Here is a 21,936-nt window from a genome sequence, read left to right as displayed (position 1 = left end):
TGAATTAAAAGGTAAAATTATTATGTATTTTGTTTCACCAACAATTTCTCTTATCGAGTGCACCAATGACAGATCCGAACTTTATGCTAGTAATCTAGAAAGCAGCTAACCGTTAATAAACCGATACGCAATACTATTCATAACAAATAAAATGGCGTCCGACAGTAAGCTAGCAGAACCCAGACGATATCTAGATAAAAAGTCCCATCGTTTCACAGTGGAACTTAATTTCTTCACAAAAAGGATAACATATCAACGAGACGATGTGTTTTCTAAAATTATTTACGATTAAAACAAAATATTTGAAGATAAGGGCTTAATACACCGATACACTGTATCATCAGGCTACTTATTAATTTCTTTCTTTGCATAAGTTCTTCCATTTTGACGCTATTCAGTCTGTGGCTAACCGTTTTGACCTGTATGTAACCTATTTGCATAATAAAAGAACCAGTCTATAATTTGTGAAAGCTGAAACTATTGAAAACAAATAAAAGAAACCATAGGAAACAATAGACTTATCGTGTATTCTTATTTATATGTAAGATATTGAATATACTTTTACGATACTACAGCAATATAAATAAAGCACAAGCTGATACATTTTATATTTTACAATGGGTGTCAGTCCTGATGTCATATTCGGACGTCGACGTTTTCGGATGTTTATTAATTCTGTGTTAGCTCAGCATAATTTGCTTGTTGATGCCTTTAATCCACATAATGCCAACATGCAGTATATTCAAATTTATTACATATGTAGATTTAAAGGTATAAGTCTCAAAATGAAGTTATTATTGTGGATTAGCCCAGTGGTATCAAAAATCGCGTTCTGATTAAATCTGAATGCTGCAACTAACGGTTGTCGGCTCTTTCGGCCCCGGTTTTTTCAGGCTCTTTCGGCCCCAATTTCAGGCTCTTTTGGCCCAGGTACCAGGCTTTTTCGGCCCCATTTTTTATTTGAATTAATCGTTATAACAATAAGGAATACATACGTCTTAACAACACAATACATTAATTTAACCTAATTACATACTACATGATTTACTGCACACAAGTTGTTTATTTTATTAATAATGCAATTACATCATCATATAATCATCATATAAATATTAATCATCATCATTCATCATAAGAGTCACAATCATCAGCATAATAATAATGATCATCAAAATTATCATCATCATAATAATCAGCATAAGAAACATCAGCATTTAAATCATCATCATTACAATTATCAGCATAAATACACCATAGTCTGCAGCAGCATAATAATCTTCAGCATCAAAAGAATCACTCTAATAATAATCATCATCATCATTATAATTGCTTAATTTATTTGTAACTTAATAATTACAGCATATTCATCATCATAATAATAATAATATTCATAATAATTATCATCAACGTAACGTGATAATCATCATCATGTGGTGATAGGTTTATATATCCCAGCATTATCATCATCATCATCAAGAGACGACGATTCAGAAGGCATGTGTACGTCTCCCCGATCTTGGTGAAGATTCCTCGGTGGTCAGTTCCCGCTGGTCGTATTCTTCCCATAGTTGCCCATTTTCTAAGTTTAGGCTGATGTCAGGCGTTGTAGGGCGGTTGCGGCAGTCATTGCAGATGAAGGTAAGAACAATATCCCCCCTCTTTGCACTAAAATATTCTGTTGCGGATATGCCTACAAAGTGTTTGCAAAGTTCGTCATAAATTTACAACATAACCTAATTGATTAATAACTAAGTTGACGATGTTCACACATCGTTAATGCATTAAACAGATGTTGTTTTCTTTAATTCAATCATTATCGAATGAAGCCATTGTCTAGCACACTCGCACCTATGCCCGGTTTTATGATCTTTATCAGGTTGTTAAATACATGTGTGGTGTGTATTCGGGTTAACAGGTAACAAAAAATGTAGATTTAAGTTGATAAATCAGTAAACTTTGAACTGACAATGAACTGACAATAAAATAAATTTTAAAAATTGCAAATTATAACCATGACAATAAAATAAATTTAAAATTTTGCAAATTAGACCCATGCTCAGTCTTACTTAGGAAAATAATTTATTTGTCGATAATCTTAGCTAGTCAGTTGGCATTGACACTTACCTGTATTGCATCATCATCTTAATGTTTTATCAAATCAAAATTATGAAAAATATAAATATGGATGAGACTATAATAATAAAATCCATATCATAATACATTAATAAATGCGACCCCGTCTTTCATTATTGAGTGAAGCCATTGAATAGCACCCGCACCTATGCCCGGTTTTATGACCTTTATCAGGTTGTAAAATACATGTGTCTAACCAGATTAACAAATTGTAATAAGGCAATTAGATTAATTCACGTTTGCATTAAATGTCTCAGTTCTCATTTGAAAGCATTTTTACAATGTTTTGCGAGAGAATTTTAACTTTTATTGTTAGTATTTGAATAAACACTTAGGTACCTGTATTGCAGGTGCGATGCTGCCATTTGTCGCAAACATCACATGTGATGCCATGCTGCAGCGAGCGAACGGCATTCTTACACACTAAACTCTTGTCCTCCTCCATCACAAATTCACAATCACAAACACTAACACTTACAAATTTATTTACGATTAACACAAGTAACATCCAATATCATACCAAATTTCACAGCACAATTATAGAACTAGTAACCAAAGTATAAAATAGACAGCAAAATGACTTATGATACCAATTAACACATTAATAGCACTTTTGTACGTTTTTGCATTAATTTCGTTAAGAATTGCTAAATAACCGACAAAAAAACAACAATGGAACATACCAAACAAATACTCATCATTTACACCTTTAATCAAACGCAATATTTAACAAACAAACCGACAATCGATGCAATTAAAAGCCGGCACAATTTAACAATTAAAACAATTACATACATTGGTAACAGTTTGTAAAACAATAATGGTTTTTAAAATATCATTTTATCATCAATAATCAAAAGCAATACAAAGGAACAAACCGACAACACAATATATATCATTTTGAACACCTTTATTCAATCATACACCCTAGTTAATAGGTGTAATAAAATATGGGGCCGAATGAGCCTGGTCGATTTGGGGCCGAATAAGCTTGGGGCCGAAAAAGCCTGAAATTTCGGACTGGGCCGAAAGAGCTTGGGGCCGAAAGAGCCTGCTACCCAACTAACTGAAATGCTGGTGTGGAAATATGAATACAATAATAATATGATAGTAGTGCCACCTATTAAACTGGCAAAAGCTAATCTTATACCCATGATGTATTGTAATAAAACAATACATACATTATTGTTCACTAAAACATGTAATAAAAGGCAAGCTTTATACTTAATGCCAAAGAAATACTTGATACATAAAAAATGACTTACTTATATTACTGGGGCATTATGTAAGCTATGAACCAGCCTCATATTTTGTTTGGGTCTGGACAGATAATATAATGAATATCAATGATAAGGTTATTTTTCTGCTGTTGCAGGTTTTCGTTCACTTTACTTAAGCTTATTTTTTGATAAAAAAATCTCTTAGATATGTTTTAAGAAAATGAATGTTACTTTTTTTAAGGGTTGGAATCAGATTATTCCATGTAAAATGCATAATTATTTAGACTGATACAGAACTTACTGAATGTTCGCTCAACAAACATGTCACTTTTAAACATGGTAATATATAACATATGTGTCAACAGGAATGCATATAACTTAACCAGACAAAAAGACAAACATGTAAATGTGAAAAAAATTAATTAAAATGCTCTCAGACAGCAATCTATATTGATTATGGATAAGCAGATTGCTGATCTGGGATGGCACTTAACACGCATGTATTAAGCCCCCTTCTCCCAGAGTGAGGCTCCATTGTATTTTACTTCAGGATAATCATGCCTGCCCTGCTGGAGCGTCCCAAGATGACCAAGCTCATGTACCAGGCTTTGAAGAAGCATATCATGCAGGAAAGAGAACGCAAAAAGCAAGGTATTTAGTCGATCTTTAATTCACCTGACAATCCAGCGCTTTTTGTGAATTTCGGGAAGAGTACAGGGTTCCCAAGAGAGGGGAAGTTTAAGTTGTGAGACCCCTATTTGGCCCCCAGATCAAATGATCGGGGGTATATTGTTTTTGGCCTGTCTGTCATTCTGTCCCAAAACTTTAACCGTGGTCATAACTTTTGCAATATTGAAGTTAGCAACTTGATATTTGGCATGCATGTCATGATGTGTATCTCATGGAGGTCAAAGGTCAAATATATGGCTTCAAATTGGCGCAATAGGGGGCATTGTGTTTCACAAAAACACAGCTCTTGTTTAAGTGAATTTCGTTTATTTGAATCATGTTTACATCAAAAGCATTTAATTTGTTTTTGAATAATATCTGATTCATTTGATACTAGAAATAAAAGACTGCATAATCTTTTTATTAGAGCAGGATCGTTTAAGCTCAACTATTCATAAAATAGTCTGTACTACTTACCCAAATTTTGATGTCCGTGTAATGTTCTGATTAACGAAAAAAATGCACAAATCAATAAGATATAAAATATAATATTTTTTTACTTAGAAATTTGATAAAGGTAAACATGCAACATCTTGGATTCTTCTTCAGATATTCCATAGAAAGTTAGAAACATAACACGTGTTTTGGGTGATTGTGTGCAGTGACTGACCAAATCCTAAATGACCTGTAATTTAGCAGAACTACGACCCTTTCAGCGCTTAGAAAACTCAGATAAAAGTTTGCATTCAACTTCTCCATAAATCAAAATTTGCTGCAGAAATTTACATTAAATAAAATGTAACATATGTGTTCTGGATGTTTAAGAAAATTAAAGGACCAAGACTATAACTGTGTACAACTTTAACAGAGGATGGTTCCCTCTTTTGTACTTTTAATCTGGTCAATGTTTGTGTAGTATCCTGTTGCATTTTTTATGAGTATTTTTTGAGCAATAATTATTTTCTTTGATTAAAGGAAGTTCAGCAATTATCACATAAGAATATTCAAGCCACATTGTGGGAAAACTGGGCTTAATTCATGAGCATAAAGCATCCACCCAGATTAGCCTGTGCAATCTGAACAGGCTTATCTGAGGCAACACTGTTCACCTTAACGTTGCTAAAAAGATTCTTCCTTTTAACAAAAAATACCATACAGATGGAAAGTGTTGCCCCTGATTAGCCTGTGTGGGCTCCGGACCACAATAAGCCCTTTCCTTGTTGTGTGTTCCACAGCTGAACAAGAGCAAGATGCCATGCTGGAGCAGCAGAAGAAAGAAAAGGAGATGAAGAAGAAGAAGAAAGAGGACTCCCATCTCACGCTGGAACAGACCAAGGAGCAGGTAGGCATTCTGAGTAGTAAAAATGTGGAAATAAATGTTTGGTCTCCTGCTTATGATTATCACCAGAGCTAAAACTGGCTTTAAATGTGGATGCTTAAAAACATTATCTGCAAAACCGAAAGGCTCTAAGGTTCAATATTTAATGAGTAACATTGTCTTGTGGTCTTCTAGAAAATTCAATTCATGCCTCGGGGGGTAAAAAATGGCCACACCCTTGGGATCACCTGATTAAATAGCCTTACATAGTAAATGACTTTAAAAATCTTCTTTGAAACTGTGAGGGTCAGGGGTGAATTGAGTCGTGTTCTGAGAAAACTTGCCTTAATGCATGTGTGGAAAGTGTCATCCCAGATAAGCCTGTGCAGTCCGCACAGGCTAATCAGGGACGACACTTTCCGCTGTTATGGTATTCTTAGTTTCAAGGAAGTCCCTCCTTACTGAAAATCAAGTTTAGGCAGAAAGTCTCAAAGACTCAAATAATGTTTATTTTGGAACCTCCTGTAGCCACACATGCCAGAAATTTTCTGGCCCAAATCGGGGCATTCCATAAAAATTGTCAGGACATTTGACCAAAAAGCAGAATAGTTCTGTCGACACACCTAAAATGATCTTCCTTTACTTTATTCAGAAGTCAGTACTCCCAAAAGATGCAAATCTTTTCCAATAAACTCAATTATTGGTTTAGTGAGTCCATTAGCACTCATATCAATCCATAGCACTTTATTATATAAATTTAAAAATGCAGTTAAATATGTAAACATTTGGAATACTGTTATTTATAATATAATACTAATGTTCCATTTTGCAAAATTTCATGGTTTATCACGCTATTTATCTTAATCCAAAAGGCTTTGGCTGTAAAATATGAAGGACATAAAATGATTACATGCAAGGATTTTTAAATTCATACCCCAAAACTGGCTGCATCTAATTAAACAGGTGAGGGATTGAGGGCCATCTTGGCCCTGTTATGGCAATATTTGTTGCCTGTTGTTTGTGTCAATGCCAAATCATTGACATTGTTATTAGTGCCTTTAATAGTGAATATCATGGTGATAAGAAAATCAAATACAGTAATGAACAACAATATTAGTTCTTGATATTTAACTTGTGCATTTTTTGGGTTAAAGGTTGATTTAAATAGAGAACAGTCCTGGTCCTATCTGTTTCACTTCAGATCACACAGTTGGAAAAGAAACTGGAGCTTCTGAGGCAAGAGAAGCACGCGTGTTTCTCACAACTCAAAAAAGTTTTGCACCAGGAGGATGAAACTAGGAAAAAAGCGCAACAAAAAGAGTTTGTGTTTTATTATTCACTTGTTGCTTGTCATATAACAAACATTGTTTTGTTTGTACATGTCAAAAAAGTTTAACATTAGAAACATATTAATAAGTAAAAAAGTAAAAGACATGGAAATGCTTTTAGCATGAAATACTCTATATCTGACTGATTTAACTCGTTCAGTGCTGGAACCAAATTTTGAAGGCCTTTGCAAACAGTTTGGATCCAGATGTTCTGTGGCGTCTCATCAGGATCCAAACTGTTTGCTATTCTGATAGTATTCTTTGAAAAAAATCGAAGAAAATGCTAATTTTAAAAATTCAGCAGATGACATTTTAGCAGACGACAAATTTCCCAGCATGCAAAGGGTTAACACACCTGTGTAACAGATGCAATGCTGTTTCAGTGAGTTGAGTCAGCCGCCCACGATATACCAGCACACAGGTATGCCTCCTGTATCAGCTCATTCAGTGCTCCACCCGCTGGGTAGACCTCAAATGTACAGGCCTGCACAGAGCATTATAGCTGTAAGTGGTTTGATATCATAGCGAACAAACTTAAATGACCTGTACGTATTGTAAGAGTTAATTTCAAATTAACATAAAACCACTGTAACTTATATGATTTTTATTATCCCCAAAGGCAGATGGTTATAGAATTGACGTTGCGCATCCGTTTGTCAAAAAAAATTTGTTTCGCGGGGGATCATATCTGATATCAATTTAACGAATTTGCTTGTTGAGTATATTTTTTATCCCCGCCGAAAAAAAAATTCGGAGGGGATATAGTAATTGGTCCCGTTTGTGTGTCCGTCCGAAATTTTGTCCAGGGCATAACTCCAAATACATTCAATGGATTTACTTCAAACTTTGAATTTAAACAGATGGCAACAGGGAGAAGTGCAGTGACTAAGAACCATAACTCTATCTACCTTAGTTTTAAAATTATCTCCCTTTATTTAATTTCAAAGTAAATTTTTGTCCGGAGCATAACTCTAAATCTACTGAATCTATTTATGCCCCCCCCTTCAAAGAAGAGGGAGTATATTGTTTTGCACATGTCGGTCTGTCTGTCCGTCGGTCCGTCCACCAGATGGTTTCCGGATGATAACTCAAGAACGCTTAGGCCAAGGATCATGAAACTTCATAGGTACATTGATGATGACTGGCAGATGACCCCTATTGATTTTCAGGTCACTAGGTCAAAGGTCAAGGTCACAGTGACTTAAAATAGTAAAATGGTTTCCATATGATAACTCAAGAATGCTTAGGCCTAGGATCATGAAACTTCATAGGTACATTGATCATGGCTGGCAGATGACACCTATTGATTTTCAGATCACTAGATCAAAGGTCAAGGTCACAGTGACTCGAAACAGTAAAATGGTTTCCGGATAATAACTCAAGAACGCTTACGCCTAGGATCATGAAACTTCATAGGAACATTGATCATGACTGGCAGATGACCCCTATTGATTTTCAGGTCACTAGGTCAAAGGTCAAGGTCACAGTGACTCGAAACAGTAAAATGGTTTCCGGATGATAACTCAAGAATGCTTACGCCTAGGATCATGAAACTTCATAGGTACATTGATAATGACTGGCAGATGACCCCTATTGATTTTCAGGTCACTAGGTCAAAGGTTAAAGTCACAGTGACTCGAAATAGTAAAATGGTTTCCAGATGATAAGTCAAGAATGCTTACTCTTAGGATCATGAAACTTCATAGGTACATTGTTCATGACTGGCAGATGACCCCTATTGATTTTCAGGGTCACTAGGTCAATGGTCAAGGTCACAATGACAAAAAACGTATTCACACAATGGCTGCCACTACAACTGACAGACCATATGGGGGAAATGCATGTTTTACAAACGGCCCTTGTTTTTCCATTTTTTTTACATATTTTATTTATTTATAATTTTAAATTATATTTAAATTAATTTCATAGTAAATATTTTAGCTTTTCAGGTGCCATGTTTTACAAATATTATTATACTCCCTAAAACATATGTTGTCATACAAGCAAACACATTTCGGCGGGGATTTGGCACTACTGTGACTAGCTCTTGTATTGTTTGTAGCAACCAGTGGCCAGTGTACCTTTGAAGCGCCCACGGAGCCCGTCCCCCACTCCCAATTCGGGCTACCAGCAGTACGAGAACAAGAAGGCAGCCACACCCGCACACTATGTGCACTCAAATGCACAGGAGTTTAGTAAGTGTAACATGTTTACTGGTTTAGGACGAGCTGGGCTGGTATTCACAAAGCGTTTAAGAGAAATCCTAAGTTGTAAAAATGTTTATCAAACTGTCCATGTGACTTTATATCATTTTATTATATACCTGTTTAATGCTTTTAACAAAATACAGGTTGTATCAATCGCTGAAATAAAAAATCCCGTATTACGCTACTCGCTGTTTCCAATTCTGTATTACCATACTAGCCAGACTACTTCGACCCATTTAATGACGTCACATTACACGCACCGAAAATAGAAATATTTTATATTACGAAATATATTACGTAGTACATCGTGTGACGTCATTTCTGTGACAAAACACAATAGTTTGATCTAAACTCTGTAAGGACATGTCGGACGTGGTGTTTTTTAACAGTAAACTATGTGTTAAAAACGTATTTTGGAGTGTGTGTGTATCATGCATAAATGTATATTTCGATAGGAATACAATAAAATAGTGTGGTTTAAATTAAGTTTCGATAAAGACAAGGAAGATAGAAGTGGAAGTGCATATCGTTTAAACGTTTTTGTTATAAACATCGGATTAAAGTTGTCAACTTAATTGTTATAAAAAGTGAATTAACGATGGCATTAAGGTAAGCGTGTCGGAAACCTGTGTTTTCCCGGTTCGAATGTTTACACGTTAATTTACATAAACTGTATTCATACGCGTCTTAAATAAACTATGGCGTACCGTTTTAGCCATTGTTTTGTCAGTTTTGTTAAAGTAAAAAATACATGTCATACATGTCGTGGCTTGTGCTATTTCGCATCACACTCGAGGCTCCGCCTTTCGTGTGATGCGTCATCACACAAGCCACTCGAGTGATACAAACTCTTGGAACAATTGACTAGCGTAATATTCCGTATGTATTGTGGATGATGCTTCTTTAGAATATGAATATTTCTTTATTTGTTTTTTAATAGACTGTTATGCATAAGTAACCGTTTGGATATGTAGTCCTTTTTTTAACAGATAAATATCTTTGCTCTATGAAAAGCAGAATAAAATATATTGCTCATGTAGGGGCTCAAGTAAACGACCAAAAAGTATCTATATGGCTGAACAAACAGATTGGCCGCACTCTGGCAAAACAGGGTTTTATGCATGTGTGTTAAGTGTCATCCCAAATACTGCACAGGCTAATCAGGGATGACACTTAATGCCTAAACTAGATTTTCGGTAAGAATAGAATTTCCTCTGAAGAAAAAGAACATACAAGCAGAAAGTGTTGTCCCTGATGAGCCTGTGAAGATCATACAGGCTTATCAGGGACAACACTTTCTGCTTACACTTAACGCACAGCAAACCTCATTTTCCCAGAGCAAGTCTCATATGTGAAGCATTTTCTTGCCATCACAGAGCCAGTTTCCCAGTGTCCTCACTCTGGGAAAACTGGGCTTAATGCATGTGCGTAAAGTGTCAACCCAGATTAGCCTGTGCAGTCTGCACAGGCTAATCTGGGATAACACTTTCCTTTTATTATATTTATACAATTTATCAATATGCCTGAATATTTTGTTCCCCTAATTGAGGTTTAAATACAGGACAGAACTTTATATCTATATGTCTGAACCAAAGCATGTTCATTCCCTGACAGAGCCAGTCAACTACCCCTCCCAACCGAGCCAGGTGACGTATGTGAGCCAGCCTGTGCACTCGTTCCAGTCCACGGTGGCCTACACGACCTCCAAGTCCCCGGGCTCCAAGTATCAGGTGGCCAGCCAGTCTGCCTTCGCAGCATATTCCAGTAGTCCTTATGGGCAGCATCAGCATCAGTCACCGTACACCATCGGTAGAATGCCGCAGCAGGGTAGGGGCATTGACATTGGAGTCTTGCTGTTGGAAAACAGCAGTTTAATGCATGTGCGTATAGTGTTGTCCCAGATAAGCCTGTGCAGTTTACACTGGCTAATCAGGATTAACACTTTCCGCCTTAACTGCATTTTCGCTGAGATTAGACTTTATTTAAACGAAAAATGAAAAAAAGCGGAAAGTCTTGTCCGTGATGAGCCTGTGCAGACTGAACAGTCTACTCTGGGATGACACCTTACGCTTACCTATGCATCAAGGCCTGAACAGTCTAATCTGGGATGACACCTCACGCTTACCTATGCATCAAGGCCTGTTTTCACAGAGCATGGCTCATTTATATAACTTTGTAAAAGTGTTTAAACAACATTCAAATAATCCTAGCTCACCCATAACTTGGCACAGATGCTAACCAACATTTTAGAAATTGGGTCTCAATTGGTATATTTTTGGTGACAGAAGTAAAACTTGTACAGCTTATTTGTCCATAAAAAAATCACATGTTAATTTTAGCTTAGATATGTCTCTTTATAAAGGTGTGTTATTATTTCTCAATTGATTTTATAATGAGTCTTCTGTTGGTTGATACATTTTAATAATCTATTTTGAATGTAGTCTTGGTTCTTTATTAGTTTGAAGCAAGAGCCAAACACTTGACAGGGCAGTTGTAGTCTCGGTTCTTTACTGGTTTGAAGCAAGAACCAAACGTTGACAGGGCGGTTGTGGTCTTGGTTCTTTACTGGTTTGAAGCAAGAACCAAACGTTTGACAGGGCAGTTGTGGTCTTGGTTCTTTATTGGTTTGAAGCAAGAACCAAACACATGGCAAGGCGGTTGTGGTCTTGGATTCCCAATGGTTTGAAGCAAGAACCAAACTTGAAAGCTTGACAGGGCCGTTGTGGTCTTGGTTCTTTATTGGTTTGAAGCAAGAACCAAACGATTGAGGCTCTTGTGTGTTTCAGGATTTCTGCCTGCCTCAAGCATCTCTCTGCAGCAACAATTACAGCAGGCCAACGAGAAGTCAGGTTTTAATGAAGGGGACAAGTATAAGCAGATGCAACAGGTAGGTTAGAATGTGACTATCAGCAAACATTTGTTAAAATATGCATCTAAAGAAATCTCACAATTTTCCATACAATTGAACTGTAAAAATTTAAAGAATTGTGCAATCCTATTTGTAAAAGTATTAAGCCTTGAACTACAGTCAAAACTGACCTAACGGCCACCTGAATTTACCGGTCATCTGCAGACAACGGTCAGTCTGGAATCCCCCCGACGAAAAACACTCTATATTACACTTGAATTTAACGGCCACCTGACCATAACGGCCAACGGCCACTATATTCCACTCCGAAATTCATGTTTGACCTGAAATCAACGGTCACGCGTCAGTAGTCTCGAGTCGCGAAAATTAAAAACACAGCACATTATGTGTCCGTCTATTTTGCTTTTAAAGCGCCTGAAAGCCGTAATTGTCTACGATATTATAAAAGCGGCCCGCTGCGAGTAAACAAATTATAAGGTGTTGAGAAGGTTTCTTTTCCGAGGTTAATTGTAGGGGTATCTACAAAAGAAAATATACCAGAGTTTATGACTTGTTTAAAGTAATTATCGCTAAATTAAATGACCGCTATTTCTTTCAATTAGAATGGTACAATTACACCGTACTATCGGTTTATGACACCGAATCCGCTTTTTAGACTTTTACGTACGTGACGTCAACGGAACGTGACAAGCTTTATTTACTGAATGAATGAGATGCATGAGTAAACAATTATACCAGCGTTGATAAAGTGATTGCTTTAATTGAACAATATGAAATTAAATCTACCTAAAAGATATTATTCTCTATTATTCAATGTACACGCGTAAGTTAATGCTGTTATTATGCTTTGTTAATGCAATGAGCATTTGTTTTACACTGTATGCAAACGACTGGGTGGGGTAACGACGTAGTTATACTACCAACTGACCAACCTTCTTAAAATTGTGATCCGAATTCAACGGTCACCTGTGGACAACGGTCACTTTAATCATTTCCCTTGACTGACCGCTGAATTCAGGGTTGACTGTAGTCTATAAACACAAGATGGGTATTTGATGAATCATATTTTGATTAATTATTATGAGTTTTAAAATGTCCCCCTGTGAAGAAGGCGACATAAAGCAGTGGAATGTGGGGTCAGCTTTGCCTTACTGCCATGTCATGCTTTAATCAATCATGCATTATGTGTAAGAATCAAACGGATAATTGCCAACACCTGCAATCTTAGTGTTTGAAAAAGTTTTATTTTGTATTTTTTCTTACGAACAGCTAAATCAAATTTTGTAAAGAATCTTTTAACAAGCATACAACTAAATAGATAAGGAACCTACTATGTTTACATGGTTTACATATGACATTGAGGTTTATATTTAAACATGACATCCAGGTTTAAATGCCAGAGTTGTATATGCTAAGGATTTTTTATGTCCCCCACTATAGTAGTGGGGGACATATTGTTTTTGCCCTGTCTGTTGGTTGGTTGGTTGGTCTGTTGGTTTGCACCAACTTTAACATTTGCAATAACTTTTGCAATATTGAAGATAGCAACTTGATATTTGGCATGCATATGTATCTCATGGAGCTGCACATTTTGAGTGGTGAAAGGTCAAGGTCATCCTTCAAGGTCAAAGGTCAAATATATGGGTCAAAATCGCTCATTTAATGTTCACTTTTGCAATATTTCAATATTCAAGATAGCAACTTGATATTTGGCATGCATGTGTATCTCATGGAGCTGCACATTTTGAGTGGTGAAAGGTCAAGGTCATCCTTCAAGGTCAGAGGTCAAATATATGTGGCCAAAATCGCTCCTATGATGAGTACTTTTGCAATATTGAAGATAGCAACTTGATATTTGGCATGCATGTGTATCTCATGGTGCTGCACATTTTGAGTGGTGAAAGGTCAAGTTCATCCTTCAAGGTAAAATATATTGGTCAAAATTGCTCATGTAATGTCACTTCTGCAATATTGAAGCTAGCAATTTTATATTTGACATGCATGTGTATCTTATGGAGCTGCACATTTTGAGTGGTGAAGGGTCAAGGTCAAAGTCATCCTTCAAGGTCAAACGTCAAATACGGGGACATAGTGTTTTACAAACACATCTTGTTATCAGATACAACATTTTTACACTTAACACTTGACATTGATTTGGCACTTGTCTGTGTGTTTCAGACCCAGATTCGTGCTGTGGCCCCGGGTATCCAAGGGCAACAGGGTGCCATGATACCCATATCTCTACAGCAGGAAATGCCTGGACGGGTAGGGAGCTGCTGTTAGCACCCCTGCTGTTAATGTATTTGCCTTGCTTTGGGAAAACAGGGCTTAGTGCATGTGCTTAAGGTGCAGTCCCCTTAGTGACGACACTTTCTGCCAAGTCTATATTAACGTTTAGAAAAGACTTCCTATAAATGAAAAATTCCAGCGGAAAGCGCCCTGCACTGGCTAATATGGGACGACACTCTATGCTCATGCATTAAGTCTTGGGCATATACTGGTATCACCATGGAGTGTCTAAGGAAAGACAGACAGACTGACCGATGTCCATGCCATGGACATTGGTCAGTCTGTCGATAGACACAAACTTGTCTAGAGAAGTTCTCCAACCCTTTCCAACATTCAGACTTGCTTGGATTGTTTCTTATTATATGAAGTGTGCCTGTGTAATTTGTATTGTTAATTTTTTTTAGCTCATCTATTTTTTGAAAAAAAATTATGAGCTATTGTCATCACCTTGGCGTCGGCGTCGGCGTCCGGTTAAGTTTTGCGTTTAGGTCCACTTTTCTCAGAAAGTATCAATGCTATTGCATTCAAACTTGGTACACTTACTTACTATCATGAGGGGACTGGGCAGGCAAAGTTAGATAACTCTGGCGTGCATTTTGACTGAATTATGTGCCCTTTTTATACTTAGAAAATTGAAAATTTTGGTTAAGTTTTGCGTTTAGGTCCACTTTTTTCAGAAAGTATCAATGCTATTGCATTCAAACTTGGTACACTTACTTACTATCATGAGGGGACTGGGCACGCAAAGTTAGATAACTCTGGCTTTCATTTTGACAGAATTATGTGCCCTTTTTATACTTAGAAAATTGAAAATTTTGGTTAAGTTTTGTGTTAAGGTCCATTTTATTCCTTAAGTATCAAAGCTATTGCTTTCATACTTGCAACACTTACTAACTACCGTAAGGGGACTGTGCAGGCAAAGTTATGTAACTCTGACTGGCATTTGGACGGAATTATGGGCCCTTTATACTTAGAAAATTGAAAGTTTGGTTAAGTTTTGTGTTTTGGTCCACTTTACCCCTAAAGTATCATAGATATTGCTATCATTCTTGGAACACTCGCAAACTATCATAAGGGTACAGTAAAAGGACAAGTTGCATAACTCTGGATGTCATTTTTACGGAATTATGGCCCTTTTTTGACTTAGTAACTTTGAATATATGGTTAAATTTTGTAATATATGGTTAAATTTTGTGTTTCGATCCACTTTACTTCTTAAGTATCAAGGCTATTGCTTTCAAACTTCAAATACTTTCATGCTATCATGAGGTTACTGTACCTGGCAAGTTGAATTTTACCTTGACCTTTGAATGACCTTGACTCTCAAGGTCAAATTATTAAATTTCTCTAAAATTGCCATAACTTCTTTATTTATGATTAGATTTGATTGATACTTTGACAAAACTACTCTTACCTGACATACCACAATAGACTCCACCCAAACCATCGCCCGTGCCCCCCCCCCCCCACAACCCCCCCCCCTATTTTTTTTTTTTTTTTTTTTTTTTTAAGATCATCTCACAAATGACCACCACACTCTCACACTATACCCCCCCCCCACCCCACCCCCTCCCCAATTTTTTTTTTAAACGGTTAAAAAACAAAACTATTTATTTTGATTATTTTATGTTTGAAATACCGTCCAACCATCGCACCCAAGAATCCCCCCCCACCCCCCCCCTCCCCCCACCCGAATTCCCCCCCCCCTATTTTTTTTTTTTTTTTTTTAAGATCATCTCACAAATTACCACCACACCCTCACACTATACCCCCCCACCTCGCCCCCCCCCCATTTTTTTTTATGAAACGGTTAAAAAACACAAATATTCATTTTTATTATTTTATGTTTGAAATACCGTCCAACCATCGCACCCAAGAATCCCCCCCCCACCCCCCCCCACCCCCCCCACCCCCCCCCCCCCCCCCGATTTTTTTTTTCCTTTTTTTCGCATTTTTGGAAGAAAATGTAATAAATGTCCACACCCCCACACAATGCACCGCTCTTCACTCCACCCCTCCCTCCTTTGTGATTGAAAATGAGAGTCCCTTCACCTTTAAAAAGAAAATAGATGAGCGGTCTGCACCCGCAAGGCGGTGCTCTTGTTTAAAGTTAAGCCCATCTTTCAACATGGAATACATGTAAACATTATTATTATTCATAAGCAAAAATAACTTAACATCCAGATGTGTCGTATTTGGCATGCAACATTGTATATTAGCCCTTTTCTTGAGGTTCTTCAAATCATGACTCTGGTTTCAAAACTAGCCTAATCTGGAGTAATGGAGTAAAAATAGTTTATATGTTTGACTTATTTATCAAAATTAGTTTTCCACTGAAACCACAGGACTTAAATGTTTAATATTTTACAATGCCTCTGGGATCAAAAATGGTCATGCCCAAGGGTCCAGTTTTTATCATTACAATTTGCTACATATTACTTCTTAAGGCAATGATTGGTATTCACCACTACAATGACAAGTTCTAGCAGTATTTTATATCACCATTTCGGTAATCGGACTGGTTCCCTTTTGATTGGGAAAAATAGCGGTGTGAGTTTATGTGACCGTGCGATGTCCGTCGTCCGTTGTGCGTGCGTGTGTGCGTCCGTCAACAATTTGTTTGTGTAGACAGTAGAGGTCACAGTTTTCATCCAATCTTTATGAAATTTGGTCAGAATGTTTACCTTGATGAAATCTGGGTTGGGATTGTATTTGGGTCATCTGGGGTCAAAAACTATGTCACTAGGTCAAATAATAGAAAAACCTTGTGTAGACAATAGAGGTCACAGTTTTCATCCAATCTTTATGAAATTTGGTCAGAATGTTTATCTTAATGAAATCTGGGTTGGGATTGTTTTTGGTTCATCTGGGGTCAAAAACTAGGTAACTAGGTCAAATAATAGAAAAACCTTGTGTAGACAATAGAGGTCATAATTTTCATCCAATCTTTATGAAATTTGGTCAGAATGTTTATCTTGATGAAATCTGGGTTGGGATTGTATTCAGGTCATCTGGGGTCAAATACTAGGTCACTAGGTCAAATAATAGAAAAACATTGTGTAGACAATAGATGTCACAGTTTTCATCCAATCTTTATGAAATTTGGTCAGAATGTTTATCTTTATGAAATCAGGGTTGGGATTGTATTTGGGTCATCTGGGTTCAAAAACTAGGTCTCTAGGTCAAATAATAGAAAAACCTTGTGAAGACAATAGAGGTCACAGTTTTCGTCCAATCTTTATGAACTTTGGTAAAAATGTTTATTTTGATGAAATCTGGCTTGAGATTGTATTTAGGTCATCTGGTGTCAAAAACTAGGTCACTAGGTCAAAGAATAGACAAACCTTTTGTAGACAATAGAGGTCACAGTTTTCATCCAATCTTTATGAAATTTGGTCAGAATGTTTATCTTGATGAAATCTTGTGGGATCGTATTAGGGTCATCTGGGGTCAAAAACTAGGTCCCTAGGTCAAATAATAGAAAAACCTTTTGTAGACAATAGAGGTCACAGTTTTCATCCAATCTTTATGAAATTTGGTCAGAGTGTTTATCTTAATAAAATCTGGATTGGGATTGTATTTGGGTCATCTGGGGTCAGAAACTTGGTCACTAGGTCAAATATAAGAAAAACCTTGTGTAGACAATAGAGGTCACTGTTTTCATCAGATCTTAATGAAATATGGTCAGAATGTTTGTCTTGTTAAAATCTGGGTTGGGATCGAATTTGGGTCATCAAGGGTAAAAAATAGGTCACTAGGTCAAAGTTAAAAAAAAACAACTTGTGTAGACAGTAGAGATCACAGTTTTCATCCAAACTTAATAAAATTTGGCTAGAATATTAATCCCGATGAAATCTGGGTTGGGATTGTATTTGGGTCCTCTGGGGTAAAAAACTAGGTCACTAGGTCAAATCATAGAAAATTCTTGTGTAGACAATAGAGGTCATAGTTTTCATTTGATCGAAATGAAATATGGTCAGAATGTTTATCTTGATAATATCTGATTTTGGATCTTATATGGGTCATCTAGGGTCAAAAATTAGGTCACCGTGCCAATTCTAGTAAAACCTTTTGTAGATGAATGAGGTCATAGTTTTCATCACGTCTTAATGAAATTTGGTCAGAATGTATTAATTGATGAAATCTGGCTTGGGATGGTATATGGGTCTGATAGAATTTAAGTTGATGTAGCAAGGTTAGTCAGGGCCATCATGGCCCTCTTGTTTCCCATTGGTATACAAAACTTTTTCCAACACTTAAATACCAGCCCCGAATTTGAGCAAACTCTTATTTATAACTAAACGGAGTGACTGTTCTTTGTTTCACGGGATATCCTCCGTTTTAATACCAACCTCTAAGCGATACTATTCCTACATATGCCAGACATTTATAGATGTTTTTTTCCCTTTTGGAAGAAATTGATCTTTTGACAAGATTTGATATAGATTGTTTTTAGATATTCTGAAAGCAGTAACTTAATTGTTTGATGTATATTGATTTAAGTGAACTGTGAAAAATGTTTTCTGTCAATATTATTTTTTTAAAGGAAGGCATGTATATAAAGCCCAAAGCCAAACATCATTTAGATGTATTCTAGTATAACTATAGATATTTTTAAGGGAGGTAAATCATCTATAACTATATTTCTAAGGGAAGTAACACTAACAATGTTTGCAATGTTTGTTTCACAGGGCAGCATAGTGACAGGGTTTTCTGGGCGTAGTCAAGCCCCGCCCACCAGTACATTTCAGCCTAGCAGTACACAGGTGGGTTACACGTAGAGTCAAGGGTGTGACTTCCTCCTTTATGCTGATTTTCTGTGAAATCACATGCCCATGGCCTGTATGGCTCTGTGTTCGGTACTTGAACTTTTGTTCAAACTTTTGCCTCTAAGGGAAAAAACTGGTGACACTGTTATGAACTACTTTATCAGAAAAAATAAAATGTTAAGATGTTTAAAAAAAAGACTGGTGAGGTTTTTGGACCATCTTGTTAAGTTGTTATATGGTGAAAGTACAGTTTTTGCATCTTTCCAACATCCATCTTGGACTTGAGATGCTAATAAAAATATTGTTTTTATGTTTAACTTGTATATAAGGTACTAATGTGTTGGCATTTAATCAATTCTTAACCTCTTATTAGCTTCTAAGAAATTTTAATAAATATTGCTGATGATTGAGGCTCATAACATTGTCTAAAATACAACATAAATGAACTTCTCTCTTTAAAGTATTGTCCCATATAAGCATATGCAGTCCACACCGGCAAATCAGGGACAACACTTTCAGCTTCATTTGGTTTTGTTTGAAGGGAGTCTCCTCTGAGCAAAAATCCAGTTTAGGCTGAAAGTGTCATCCCTGATTAGATTGTGCAGACTTCACATGCTTATCTTGGACGTCAATTTACTCACATGCTTTTAGCCCTATTTTCCCAGAGCTCAAGTGTTTCATAATTATTTTATTTTATGCAGGTATCATATTCAGGCCAGCAGCCAGGGCCTCGACCTAGTTACCAGAGTTCTCAAGGCCGTTACTTTTGAGGTGAAGGTCACCTCATAACACAATGTCTAAGGAGGGCAATGTTCAGGCTTTTCTGCAAATAGTTGTCTTTCCATGTTTGGCAGAGAGATGTAGAGAAGTAAAGCACTATGGCTAGCAGGATTGCTTGCTGGATTTTATTCAAAGCTATTGTTGCGTGAGAACAGTCAATGTCATGGGTTTACTAGGCGATACAGTGTTGTGTAGTCAATATATTTGATATTGCACTTAAATTACAGTGCAGAAAATGATACTACAATAAATATTGTATTGATGTAAAGTCTTGAACATCCAGAGGCTTTTCAATATTATTATGAAAGTAACAATATGTAATTCATGCATATATCGTTGACATAATTTATACAAATTAGGTATTAAAATGAATTATTTGCTTGAAATATTATTGTTATTTGATATGTGCAATCTGTTCCTATATAAAGCAATAGTGTTGTCAGTGTTTGATGGTGTATTTTGTTTAGTTGTTCACATAATAAGTGCTATTGCAGTGTCAGAGTATCTTCTTAACCTCCCCAGACACTGGTTTTAAGTGTTTGATAATTATGTAGTTTTCCCACCATTGAAATATTCATCTATATATGAGATACGTTTGGGAAAACTGGGCTTAATGGTGTTGTGTCATCCCAGATTAGCCTGTGCAATACACACAGGCTAATCAGGGACAACCCTCCGCTTTTATGGAATTCTGTACTTGCATGCATTAAGCACCATTTTTCCATAATGAGGCTCATATAAGAGTTTGGGACTTCTATCTAGGATCGCTTTGGCATTTGTCAAATAAGCCAATCCTTTTGAACCTCAAAATATTGCTGTAATTTTACATTTGGCTATGTTTTCGTCATAATACTTAGTTAAGTACCCAAAATGTAAATGATTTGAAAAAAGTATGCTATGGTAACAGTTGAATATTATGCTTACAAAACATAGTATGCTTAGAAATCTAAGAAATGTTTTTTAGTATAATGTGACTTTATTTCCAAAATATCAAGGTAACTGTTGTCTTAAGCAGCTTCATCTGTTTATGGACTTACTGCAATTATTTTTATGCCTTTATGGAGTAGGAGGCATTAAGCATTGCCCTTGTCTGTCCATCCTTCCAATGTAATCTTGTAGCTTGTGTTGTGACCTCCTCTTTAATTGACCTCGCTAACTTTCACAGTTAAATAACATAAATATGAAGATGACCGTGAAGAAAGTATTTTAAGTTGTGACGCATTTTGGCAGCATTATGGTCCTTGTTCTGTTTTTCCAACATCGATTATTTAGTTACTCGAAGCTTGTGTTTTCAACTTGTCTTAAATCACTGGTTGGATCTCCCTTAAACTCCCTTTTATTATCCCCCAACATAGGCGGAGGGATATTGTTTTGGCGTTGTCCGTCCATCTGTCCGTCTTTTCGTCCATCCGGCACTTTTGTGTCCGGAGCCGTATCTTGGAAGTGCTTTGACGGATTTCATTGAAACTTGGTACGAGTATATATTTATATATGGATAAGAGGATGATGCACATTGGCCTTTTCCATCCGTCCAGAATACTTTTGTGTCCAGAAGTATAATGGCGGGGGATATCAATCCAACGAATTTGCTTGTTACTGGATGGATTTGCTCTAACCTTCACGGCTGAATGACCTCTATGTTTACATGATTTAAAAAAAAAGGAACTAAGGATGCAACCTCTTTTTAGGCTTAACTTTTCTTTAGCAAATAAGAGGATTTTGCTCAACAATTCTAAGTTGAATGGTTTTAATGTCTACTTGATTGTAAAGAAGGAAATTGGCTTTTGTTGAGTTATGGCACTTTGTCTGTTTTTGCAGTACAGAATATATACAGTACCAAAATTTTGTGTTCAACTTCTCTAACTGCATTAATGTGAAAATGATCATAATGGATGGAATCTTTATTAAGACCAGTTTTGGCCATTTTTATTTTTGGCCCTTGTAAAATATATAGAGGACTTGTCTGTCAAAACATTTTTGTGGGGTATTCAGAATCTGTGACCAATTTCTAGATCTCATGTAACAGGTTTAGCAAATGAAATAAATTAAAAGAAAAATGTTATCAGAGTATTTCATTTTTGAATAATATTGTAGAGGATAAAAGACGTGTTGGAAACCATTAAATGTGTTTTTTTCTTTCTTATTTATTGTCTTTCATCATCTACAAATATAATTATATAAAAATATAATTATATAGTTCTTGGAAATGTTGGAAAATTACCTGTGTAATTTTATAATCAATTTCATGTTGTTTTTGTATCATTCTGAAGAGCACCATATGTTTACAGAGAAAGAAAACTCATTTATACAGGTATTTCAGTGCATAATTCCAGCTCAACAACGCGATCTTGGTA

The 21,936-nt window shown here is 36.3% G+C and overlaps 2 protein-coding genes across 3 annotated transcripts in view; one reads left to right on the top strand and one right to left on the bottom strand.

Moving 5' to 3' along the window:
- The window catches only part of LOC127867807 (trichohyalin-like), a 291,013-nt gene that overhangs the window by 43,625 nt on the left and 225,452 nt on the right, over positions 1-21,936 (bottom strand). The gene's annotated exons all lie outside the window — the stretch shown is intronic.
- On the top strand, positions 412-21,644 carry LOC127867819 (G protein pathway suppressor 2-like). Its single transcript, XM_052409293.1, has 11 exons — positions 412-541; positions 3,904-4,004; positions 5,258-5,364; positions 6,542-6,660; positions 7,052-7,172; positions 8,731-8,863; positions 10,490-10,702; positions 11,662-11,762; positions 13,923-14,009; positions 18,725-18,799; positions 19,504-21,644. Coding segments are annotated over exons 1-11 (1,128 nt in total). The 5' UTR covers positions 412-539; the 3' UTR covers positions 19,573-21,644.

This window comes from Dreissena polymorpha, chromosome 2 (assembly GCF_020536995.1).
Source record: "Dreissena polymorpha isolate Duluth1 chromosome 2, UMN_Dpol_1.0, whole genome shotgun sequence".
Taxonomy (NCBI): domain Eukaryota; kingdom Metazoa; phylum Mollusca; class Bivalvia; order Myida; family Dreissenidae; genus Dreissena; species Dreissena polymorpha.
Note: the sequence above shows the minus strand (reverse complement) of the source record. Positions and strands in the feature narration are given on the sequence as shown.